We start from the raw sequence: 11,127 nt of genomic DNA, 5'->3' as shown, positions 1-11,127 counted from the left end.
GGCCACGCAAACAACTATATCGTCGTGGGTGGCTTTTGTGGTGCCACACAGGAAGCAATCCAATACTGATGGAGCACTTTCCCAGGTCATAGTGAGTTTTAAAAAAAACCAAGTCATGCCTCCATTCTCCTGTTTATTTTTGCTTTATGGTTTTAGCTTCCCGTGGGGACATGAAGCAGAGGTTCTGCACCCATGCTGAAGATGAGCTTTTGAGCCTTCTGTATTCGAGGAGGGAGTTCTGGCAGAAGGATGTTGCTAGCGGGGCAGCTTCCAGGCCACGTGCTCGGGCCGCCACCCGTGAAGTGGGGCTGGCCACACACATTCACCTCTTCTCAGCCAGTGTGTGAGCCCAAGTGCATTTGCTGAATAAGCCACCGGCCAACACGATGGAGACTCTCAACCCTCAAAACCATCTTGGGGCCACCTCCCCATCAGATATGTGATGGGGCGCCCCAGGGGCTGCCTGGCCCAACCCCCTTCCTCTAACAGTAGCGTCCTGTCCATCCACCTGGGCCTGTCCTCAGAGCCCCCAGCATCTCTGGACCCAGTGGACCCCAACTGGGAGGGGAGACCCTGTCCACAGATGGAGGGTCTTGTGCGAATCTGGGGCAGTGTCTTGTACCTGTTCTCACCCACTGGGAGCCTGAACCCTCTCTCTGGGGTCCCATGAAGTCTGGGCTCCCTGAGACCCTCCCTTCCCCCAGGCCCCACCTTATCCTTCCCTCCCGGGCCTGCAGGATAAGCTCCAGCAGAGGCTGTCTGGCCCTGCTCCCCCCGCTCCTTGGGTGGGGCTTCTGGGGCTGGGGCTGGGGAGGAGCTGGGCAGTGGGAGGGGGGTACCAGGAGAGGAGGGGACCAGAGGCCAGAACTGACCCCCACAGCCCACCCTCACATATTGTAGATGGGGAGGAATTGGGGAGGTGGACCTGGGAGGAGGGGGGTGGCCAGGCACAGGGACCAGGCTGAGAGGACGCTGAGGGAGCCCTGGGGGACTTGAGGGCACGTGGGGGCAACCATGCCTGGCAAACGACCAAGCAGGATCCTCCCCACCCACCAGGGTGCCAGCAGTCTGGGAGTCCTGGAGCCTCTCAGATGTTAGGAAGGGGTCCCCAAAGGGGTCTTCTTGGAAGCTGGGCTCCAAGACGTGGCTCCCCGCTTGTGGACAAGATGCCTGAACTTGTATTTCCCTTGGCGTGATGGGTTCGTCTCTCTGGCCCTGCAAAGGGGGAGACTCTTCCGCCTGCTGGGCTGTCCTGTTAATTATACCCCTGCCGCTACCGCAGGACAGGGCGAAGCCTGGCCGCCGTGACCTTGTGGACACACAGGGGATGGAGTGAGTCCACCTGCCTCCCTCATGGCCACTGTTCATAGGGCTTTGCTGAACAGCCAGAAAGGCTGGTTTACAAACACACATGCAGAATTTTTAGGGTCTCGAGGCTCAGTCATCCCGTAAGGGAATCGCTCTTCAGATGCCCTAACAGTTGACAGGAGCCCTCAGAGTCCCCACCAGGGAGGCCGAATCCCACTCGGAGTCCCACGAGCCCCCTGTACGGGGAGGGAGGCCCCCACACAGCGCCTGCTTCTGCTGGAGGCTGTAACGCGCAGTCCAGCCCAGGCCCTTGCGTGTCTTTCACTCGGGGAAGAGCTTCCGGAACCTGCCGTATGCCGAGTGGCTTATGATGACCTTGACGTCGGCCGCTCCAGCCTCGGGCATCACATCCACCGCCTGCACCGTGGCCTCCTTATGCAGCCAGCTGGGAGGAAGACACGTGTAATGAGAACTGGTACCCCCAAAAGGAGCCCCGAGCCAGGGCTGAGCCGACAGTCCGGGTGTGGACAAGGCGCGTGGATGAGCGTGGCCGCCGGCGCACACGTGGCGGTGAAGCGGGATTGGCCGCGTCGCCGTCCCCCCCCACCCCCTCGCCCCAGCCCCTCCCCCGCGCCCCCCACGCACCTCAGCTGCGCCCCCGCCAGCCGCACGCGGAGGGTGAGGACCCGCCTCCCCGTGGCTGTCAGCACCGCATCCTCCAGCCTGGCTTTCAGCTCCTCCAGCCCGAGCCCCAGGAGGGCGGACACGGCCACGGCGTGCGGTCCCATGGGTTTGTACCTGGGGGTGGGGAAGGGGGGGGGGCAGGGGCAGACCCGGCTCAGAGGGGGACCCGGGCCTGGGTCCACAGTCCCCCGCCCGGCGAGGACCTGGCCCCGCCGGGAGGTAAATGGGGGCAATGCGTAGAGACGCGTGTTCCCGGCCGGGGTGCGGGTTGAAGGGGTCGAACACGCAGCCCCGAACGCGTGCTCCGCTGGGGCGGACCCTGGGTTACGGCTCTGACCGGCAGCGGGTGCGGGGGGACACGCCCGGGAGCAGGAAGGGGCTCTCGGGCCCTGGCGACGTGGGGCAGCAGGCGGCGGGGCGCTCACCCGGGCACCAGGTCCACTTTGTTGTGAACCTCCAGGACGTGGTCCAGGAGCACGGCCGGCAGGCGCAGGCCCCGCAGGGCGGACAGGACGCTGTCCTTCTGCAGCTCCGTCTCGGGGTGGCTCACGTCTCGCACGTGGACGATCAGATCCTGGGACCAGGTGGGCCGGGCGGTCAGCGGGCTTGGGGTCGGCGACGCCCGCCCCCACCCAGGAGGGCCCGCCAGGTGGGGGACTGGGCCCTTAGGGCACCGCTCAGCCGGATGGGGTGGAGCCGCCGCGTGGGGGCCGGTGCGGGGCGTGTGGCTGAGACCGCAGAGCTGGCCTGCAGGGGACTGAGGCCCTGCCCCCTTGCTGGGGATCCGCCCTGGGCAGGCCGCTCCCGGTGCACCTGGACCGAGGGGCCCTCAAGCCCACCCCGCCTCCCGCCCCACGGGTACCCAGCCCCCCCAGAGGGGCTGCGGTCAGCGCTCTGGGCTGTTCCATGTTTCTGTGAGACCTTCAGGCTCCCGTTTTAAAGAAGGTGTTTCTCCTTATCTTGCGCTTTATGCATAGTTCTTATGCAACATTTGGAAAGTACAGAAAAGGAGGAAATAACAGCCCAGGGCAATTCTGCCTGGAAAGGAGGTGGCCTGTAAGATTTGGGGGACTCACTTCCGGGTTCTTTTTTGAGAGGAACCTAACTTTTCCTTAACGTTTCATTTCAGAAGTTGTAGGATTTCAGAACGGTGCAAGGACCTAAGCCTGAGCTTGTGCTACTGTGGCCTCTAAGGTGCTAGAGCATCAGTGACATCTGAGTTCCTGTCTGCTGACGAAACCCCAGATGCTGTAGGGGTCACTGTCTCTCCCTCATGCCTCTCTGTCCAGGGCCCCCAACATCCCAAAAGGGAACTCCTTTTGGTTGGCATTTACTTTAGAAAAGAGCGGACGTCTGCTCCCTGGAGTGGTTGAGGAGGACTCAGCCCGTGTGATGGCACCTGTGAGGGGACCGGGACCCCAGGGTCTGTGCTGACTGGCCCAGGCCGTCCCACCGTGTGGTGTGGTGATGAGAGGACCCCCCCATCCCGTGTGGTGTGGTGATGAGGGCGCCAGGCCCCTGCTGGCTGGTATTTGAAATGACTGGGCCCTGGCCCCACCCTGCTCACCGAATGGGCCACGTCCTCCAGAGTGGCCGAGAAGGACTCGATCAGGCTGTGGGGCAGCTGGGACAGGAAGCCGATGGTGTCCATGTAGATGACAGCCATGCGGGAGGGCAGCGACCCCGCGTGGGCCGTGACGTCCAGCGTGGCAAAGAGCTGATCCCGGGGCTGGACGGCGGCGTCCCCCGTCAGGGCCTTGATCAGTGTGGTTTTTCCTGCAAGTGGGTCACAAGAGGAGGGTGCACCTCAGGCCCATGTCCCCACCATCCACTGTGACCTTGCAGCGACGGGATCGCTGACCACAGGCCGCTGGAGGCTGGGCCAGGGGGTGGGTCTTTGACCCCGGCGGGCTCTGCAGGACCCTGGCGATGCCATGCTCAGGCGCGTGAGGACACAGCTGCCGCTGTCTAGGCTTCCAGGAGAGAGGGACCAGAGCCAGGGGCACAGGCACCTGTAGACAGTACGGACATGTGTATGAGGTGGGCACAGACAGAGGGAAGGTATGGTGTGTGAGTGTGGCGGGGGTGTCTGTGTAGACAGGGGGTGCTGGGGTCGGGTGAGTGCAGAGTGTGTGTGTGACATGGGGCAGGTATCTGTGTAGACAGGTGATCCGTGTGAGGTGGGGTGGATGTCTGTGTAGACAGGGGGAGGGTGTAGACAGACACGACTGTGTTCTGAGGTGGCCCCTCCTCGGCCTTTCCTGACAAGGTGGACGCTCTCTCCAGCTGACCCCAAGTTCAGGGTCACAGCCATCCAGTCGAGGATGACCCACTGGTGAGCTCTGGGTACCAAGCCCTGCCCAAAGTCCCCGGAAGGTGCTGACTGTCCCTGACCTGGAGGGACCAGGTAGGTCAGCTCAGCCTAGACGCTCACGGCTCAGCCGGCGGCCCCGAATCCCCAGCAGTGGGTGTCGGGACCCACAGGCCGCTCCCTGGGGATCTCTGAAACAGAGAGGCGGCCCCCACACCCTCTCCCACCCTCTGAGCAACTCCGCCAGAAGGTGCTGGGTTTCCTGGCACGTGCAAGGTCATACCCTGGTGCTTCCCACTGAGGGACCAGGTGCTTCCTACTGTGTTCAGGGCCCTGGGACTTCAGGGCTTTGTGACCCTAAAGGACACCTGAGCTCTGTCACGTGCACACAGCTTTCTCAATATGCTCCTGAAGACGGACCTTAAAACACACTGTTAAGTTTTACTTTGTAAAATCAGAATTTTTGGATTCCTTTAAGATGAAGTCTTTTTTGCACACGGACTTGAAAATGAAAAACATCCAATTCCCTCTTTCTCAGCATTAGGAGGGCATCCACTAAGAGGGGCGTCAGCCCCCCCCCCCGCCCCGCCCTCAGCAGACAGGCTGGGCTCCAGCCGTGGCCCCCGCGATGGCCGGGGACAGGCACACACCTGGTCTTTCCCACTATCCAAGAGCCCTCGGCGAAACCTGGGTGTCGTTGGCTCTGCAGGTGGATTCCCCTAAAATACCTGGGGGCCCCACCGCTCACCACAGTTTGTGTATCCGACCACAGAGATCACGGGGAACTCCCGCCGCCTCCGCTGCCTCCCCAGGAGCAGCCTCTTCCCCCGCAGCCTCTCCAGCGCGCGCCGAATCCTCAGCTCCTTGTCCTTGAGGAGACGCTGCTGCACCTGCAAGGAAGACTCCCCTGCAAACATCCAAGACGGCAAGTCCGTGAGCAGACACGGGAGCAAAGAGGCCCGAGCCCCAGCAGGCTTCCCCCCCAACCCACCCCACGCCACAGAGGGGGATATGGACCGGCTGGCTCTGGGGGTGGGAAGCCTACTCGCACAGCAGCCACAGCCTGACACTTGTTCAAGATGGCTCTGCCTGGCGGCCGGCAGCCTTGCTACACACTGCCCTTGACCCCTGACCTCAGATGCCTGGTCTCCAAGGCTACCAGGGGATGAAGGTATGTGGTTTTAAGGCGCTGGTTCGCGGTCCTTTCTTACTGCCACCCTAGGAAGCACCCTGATGCCCTGCTTTGTCAGAACATGACCACAGATGAGGCCCACGGGCAGCCCTGGCCCCGTTAGGGCCTTTCTGGGACACTGCGCCCTTTTTAGGGGCAGCCATGACAACCCCGTCCCAAGTGCCCGCTGAGGAGACCTCCATTGCATTACCCGACCCCATGATGTAGCGAGAGCCGCCTCCTCGTCCGTCCAGGCGGCCAGCATCACTTTTCAGGTGGGACCTGGCGTGGATAAGGGTGGGCTCAGTAGATGCGCACATGCGCTTCCAGCATCAGATACCGGGCAGAGGATGCAGCCCAGGGCGGGGGTGTCTGGACAGAGAGAACAGGCTCACTGGGGGCCTCCCTCCTGCGGAAGCCTCCACTGTTAGGGGATACAGGGTGCGGAGCCGAGCGACATTCCTCGCGGAGGACCCACCCCAGCAGACTGCTGCTCGGCCCCGCCCACCACAAGCTCGGGGGTCCACATTCCGCCCTCACCACATCTGGCAAGAGTCTAGATATATCAAAACAAGGGGTCCTTCCGCCAGCGCGGCGCTCTGCAGGCACCTGAGCAGCGGGAGCTCGGCCAGCGCCACCTGCAGCCGCGCCTCCTTGGTGCGCGCATTGCAGCGGAAGATGTGCAGAACCACGGTGAATCGGTCGAACACCTGCACGCCCCAGGTGGCTTCCAGTTCTTTCTAGAAGAGGAAGGAGTGACGGCTGTGTCCTCACAGAGGGGGCTGACCGGGTGGGGGAGGGGAGCCAGCTTCCGCCCCCCCTACCTTGGTGGGCGTGGCCATCCTCTCCACGTTCAGGAAGACAGCGGAGACTTCCCGGGACCCCCTGATTTTCTCTACGGAAAGAGGATGCCCGTCAGACTCGTGACGTCTGTCCGGGGATGGACCTGCACTTTATTTGGCAGTGTTCCCCGGGCATGACTCTCTGGGTGCCCGTATTTGGCGAGTGCGGGCTGGGGTCCATGGGGAGGCCCGCGTCCACCTTCAGGGGCACAGGTCTCACGCATGGGGATCCGGTGAGCCGGAGCACCTTTTAAACTCGGGGTAAAACCCGGGCGCTAAGCAGCCTCCCCCGCGCGTCTCCTGCTCTGAGCTGTGAGCCAGGCAGCGGTGTGGGGCGCAGTCCCCGGGCCCGAGAGCGGGTGGTGGGCTGGGCTGCACAGCTGACATGCGCCCAATTCCCTCAAGATCCTGACTCTCGGGGCCTCTTCTGAATTCTGACGCAGACCTGGTGGCCTTCTATGTCTGGCTCAAGTTGCCATGAGGCCCAGAGGGACAGCCATGCTTGCTCTGTTTCCAGGAGGGGGCGGGAACACGGGCGCTGGACCCACCCGTCAGGTGCTCCAGGGTCCCTTTGCCGAAGATGAGCCTCCTGTCTGGGGTCTTGGTGGGTACCACTGCCGTGTCCACCACTGACCAGCCATCCAGCGTGCGCACCAGTGCCTGGGCCTCTGCCACCTGCCACTCAGCTGTGGGGAGAGACAGGCTAGCGTGAGGTCAATTTCTGGCCAAGTCAGCCCAGGCCCTGTCCTGTCCTGCCAGGTGCCCCTGGCCACATGCCCAAGGCTGGAATGGTGCTGCCTACACAATGGTGCCAGGAAAGCACCTGAATCAGCATTTGTTGTAAACGCAGCTCCATCCTTCTGGGCAGACTGTCGGCGGGCAGGCAGGGCAGGGTGCCCACGAGTCCTCTGAGCCCTGATGGGGGTGGACAGGGTGGCTGCGGGTCTCGAGGGACCTGAGGGCTGGAGGATGGCTCTGCGAGGGCCCTGGTTTGTTCCCTGGTTCTGAGTGGCTTTTTTTTTTTTTGGCTGTGTCCCCAGTATATGGAAGTTCTGGAGCTGCTGCAGTGACAATGCCAGATCTTTAACCCACTGCCACATGGGAACCCCCTGGTTACACACGGAATAAGTGCCATGAGCCCTGCCTTTGCACAGAAGCTCAGACAAGCAGCCGGTTCATGGCGCCTCCTGCTTCATGGTCCTCACTCCTGGGACCCTTGGTGCCGCTGTCTCTGGGGTCACCCGACCCTCTTCAAGGCACAGTGAGGACACAGGTAAGAAGAGGCTGTGGAGACAAGGCTGATGGGGACCAAGGCCACAGAGCCGAGTCCTCTGTGCTCTGGGCCATGGGAGGGGGGGTCACCCATCCTCAGGGCAGTGTCCCCACCCCTGGGCCACGAGAACCAGTCTTCTCGGACGCCTCCCCAGGGACCCGCTGCCACACCTCACCTCCACCTGCTTGCGTGGGGTCTGGCCCATCAGCAAACACTCAGGCGACCCCAGGGGCTGCGTGCCGGCCCCATCGTGAATCCCTACTGCTGTCCCCGCCTCTTCTGGTCGCTCCCATGGCTGCCTGCCTGGGGGTGTGGTCAAAACGACACAGGGGATCCCACAACCTGCCCCTAGGTATCCATCAATGGGAATGAAAACAGAGACGCATGTGTGGAAATCCCAGTCCAGGGGCACAGGCTCCATGAGAGACTGAGTCCTGAGCCTAGGACCACAGAAGGCGTCCAGGCCTTGGCTCCATGTCACTAAAGCCTGCTCAACATATGGAAAAATGCTCCATGTTACGTGTCATCGGCGAAATGCAAATTAAAACAGCCATGAGACATCACTACACAACTCGGAGAATGGCTGGCATCCAGAACCCTGGCCACGCCAGGTGCTGACAAGGGTGTGAAGCAGCAGGAACTCCCTTTGGGGGCTGCTGAGGACTAGAGAAGGGTGCCGCCACTTTGGAAGATGGTTTGGCCATTTCTGAAAAGACTAAATAAACTCTTACCATGTGATCCAGCAATCACGCTCCCTGGCATGTACCCAAAGGAGATAAAAGCTTATGTCCACACAGACACCTGCACACAGATGTTTATAGCGGTTTCACTCCTAATTGCCAAAACGAAAGCAGCCAGATGTCCTTCAGTGGGTGACTGGATAAACTGTGGTCCATCCAGACAGGAGAATGTTATTGCAGCACCGAAAAAAAATGAGCCATCGCACGGTGAAAAGTCATGGAGGAACCTGAAATGCGTGTTTCTATGTGAAAGAAGCCAGTGAGAAAAGGCAGCGGACTCTGGGATTCCAGCTCTGTTCCTTCTGGAAAATACACAACTGTGGATACAGTTGTCAGGAGTGGGGGGGGGGAGGGGGTGGAACGGGCAGAGCCCAGAGGGTGTTTAGGGAAGAGAAAATACCATGTGTGACACTAAAATGATGGATCCATGATGTACACTTGTCCAAACCCACAGCAAGAGTTACCCCCTAGATAGACGGTGGCCTCTGGGTGATGGTGACATGTCCCCATAGGGTGTAACAAATGCACCATCTGGTGAGGGTGTTGATGGGAGGAGGCAGTGAATGTGAGTGCGTATAAGAGGCATCTCTGTACCTGCCTCTCAGTTTTGCTGTGAAACTCAAACTGCTCTTTAAAAAAAAAGTCTAAGAAAAATTTTAAAAAGGCCGACACAGGCTACAACATAAAAAAGCCTGGAAAACACGCTCCTTGGACAGTAAAGACCACGTATCATCTATTCCACTTACGTGAAATGTCCAGGACAGGACCATCCACAGGGACAGAAAGCCCCTGGTTTCCAGGGGCTGGGGGATGGATGGGGGCGAGATGGGGGAGGCCTGCTGTTAAGGGGACAGGGTTGTTAAGGGTACAGGGTCTAGACAGAGGTCGTGGCTGCACAGCACCATGAATGGATGATATGCCACTGAATTGCATCCTAGGTGGTTCAACGTATGCTCTGTGACGTTTATCTCAATAAAGTGCTAACAAAAGAGGGGGAGGAAAGGATTAAGGTGACCGACTCCTCCCCCACCGCAGGTCCCTGCTCTGCTTAAACCCAGAGTCCCTGTGCTGACCCGAGGCCATGCATGGCCTGCACCACTGGAGAGACGTGGTTTTAAGAGCCCCCAAAAGCCTGCAGGCAGTGGTCCCAGGAGGCCCCAGGACATGCTCCTTCGGGAGCCCTCTCTGGACACTTGTCCCTATTTTTCTGTGGGGTCCCTCTTCCCAGGCCATCCAGATCCACCCTAATGAGATGGCCCCCTCCCCACCTGCGTCTATCTTCCTACTCGGTTCTGAACACAGCACTCAGGCCAGGTGGCAGGCTCCTGCCCCGCGTGTCTGCTGTCCCCACCCCGCAGCCCGACTGGGGTGAGGACAATGGGGTTCCTGATGGATGAGGGCGCTGGATGCCGGTCCCAGGCGGACAGCCGCGCAGGGGGCTCAGCGGGGTTCATGGTTTCTGCTACAAAGGGCGGGTGAACACCTTTGTACACAATCTTGGGCTTAGTATTCAGTCACACAGAGTGAAACGCGGCTGATAAAAGCCTCAAAACTCTGGGACACAGGGACCCTGTGCACACGAGTCTCACTGGCTGGATGCTTTTCCTTTCGGGGCGGGGGAGGCTGCGGAAGAAGCAGGGAAAAGCGATAACCCAGGGTGCGGCTGAAAGGGGAGGGGGCCCAGGACCCGCAGGGGGGCAGAGCGCTCAGGTAAGGCGACCCCGCCCAGAATTAGGATTTACAGCAGAGCCTCGGCGCCCCGCCCCCACGGGCCCCTCCCCCGGCCTCCCCGCCCTCTGGGCTTCAGCCCCAGGAGCCCCGCCCCCGCCGTCCCCAACCTATGAGCGCCAGCCCTCGGAGTCCCGCCCCAGCGCTTCCGCCCTATGACCCCCGGCCTCCAGCGCCCCGCCCCCCTGCGTCCCAGCCGGCGGCCGCGCTCCCAGTTACCTCGGGTCCCTTGTGGTTTCCTGGGTCCCCACTTGACCTCAGGGTGAATCAAGAACACGCGCTGGGTCCCCGCCGGTAACAAAGGGTCCCTCCTCAGCAGCTCCTCTTCCTCCTCTTCCTCCTCCGCATCTTCTGGCTCCTCTTCTCCAGCCCGACTTCTCCAGCCATTCGCACCTGGGCCCCACCTTCCACCCTCTCGCCCCTCTGGGCCCCCTGCACCCCCGCGGAAGGCGGCGACCGTGCGCTTGGGGCAGGGCGGCAGCGGCGGCGCGGCCTTTGGAGCCCCGCAGCCGCGAGCCACGCGGGAGAGCCGGGCCCCCGGGCGGACGGCGGCCCGTAGGGCCCACATCCCGTGCGCGCCTGTACGCAATGGGGCGTGGCCTCGGGGGCGTGTTTCCGGGCGGGCTGTCCATTGGCCGCCCGAGTCACGTGTTCTTCGCCGCCTGATTGGTGCGAGTGGCCCGGGCCCGGACACCGCCTCTCCGGCCTTGCTCCTTTTTCTCCTGGATGCTAGCGGTTGTGCTCCCAGGCCACGGAGCGCTGGAGCGGAGCCCGGCGGGATACCTGACGGCGCTTCCCCACAGTCACCACCTCCCGGCGCCTCTCTCCGGCCTCCACGCAGCGTAGGAGGTCTGGCCCTGGAGGTCTAGTTCTGTTCATTGGAGCCCCGAACTCTGCCTTGCGGGTCCGAGTGCGGCCCTGGGAGTCCTAAACTGTGCTTTAGGGTCCGAGTGCGTTCCGGGTGTCTTAGATCCTACTTTAAGGGTTCAAGGGCGGCCCCGGCGGGTCCTAGACCTTGCCTTCGGGGTCTCAGTACGTCTCAGGGGTCCCAGACCCTGGCTTAGGGGTCC

General features: G+C 61.7%; 1 protein-coding gene across 3 annotated transcripts; it reads right to left on the bottom strand.

The window, feature by feature from the left end:
• Positions 1-120: 120 nt before the first annotated feature.
• On the bottom strand, positions 121-10,631 carry GTPBP6 (GTP binding protein 6 (putative)). 3 transcript variants are annotated; one of them, XM_047765984.1, is made up of 10 exons: positions 10,277-10,631; positions 6,865-7,002; positions 6,299-6,369; positions 6,084-6,214; positions 5,686-5,756; positions 5,052-5,210; positions 3,560-3,768; positions 2,418-2,566; positions 1,954-2,106; positions 121-1,753 (listed from the first exon to the last, which is right to left on the bottom strand). In XM_047765984.1, exons 1-10 carry the CDS (start codon positions 10,623-10,625, stop codon positions 1,630-1,632), a joined length of 1,554 nt encoding a protein of 517 aa, XP_047621940.1. In that variant the 5' UTR covers positions 10,626-10,631; the 3' UTR covers positions 121-1,629. The 3 variants fall into 3 exon arrangements, with proteins under 3 accessions (XP_047621940.1, XP_047621941.1, XP_047621942.1); XM_047765985.1 differs by lacking the exon at positions 10,277-10,631 and adding an exon at positions 7,140-7,453; XM_047765986.1 differs by lacking the exons at positions 5,686-5,756; positions 6,084-6,214; positions 6,299-6,369.
• Between the last annotated feature and the right edge of the window lie 496 nt (positions 10,632-11,127).

This window comes from Phacochoerus africanus, unplaced genomic scaffold (assembly GCF_016906955.1).
Source record: "Phacochoerus africanus isolate WHEZ1 unplaced genomic scaffold, ROS_Pafr_v1 Scaffold_144, whole genome shotgun sequence".
NCBI classification, from domain to species: domain Eukaryota; kingdom Metazoa; phylum Chordata; class Mammalia; order Artiodactyla; family Suidae; genus Phacochoerus; species Phacochoerus africanus.
Note: the sequence above shows the minus strand (reverse complement) of the source record. Positions and strands in the feature narration are given on the sequence as shown.

Excerpts from the sequence above, each read along its gene's own strand:
- GTPBP6 (XM_047765984.1), bottom strand. The coding sequence starts at position 10,625 with ATGTGGGCCCTACGGGCCGCCGTCCGCCCGGGGGCCCGGCTCTCCCGC. Across the intron at positions 7,003-10,276 it reads GAAACCACAAGGGACCCGAG|CTGAGTGGCAGGTGGCAGAG; the intron begins GTAACTGGGAGC and ends CTCTCCCCACAG. Across the intron at positions 1,754-1,953 it reads CTGGCGGGGGCGCAGCTGAG|CTGGCTGCATAAGGAGGCCA; the intron begins GTGCGTGGGGGG and ends TCTTCCTCCCAG.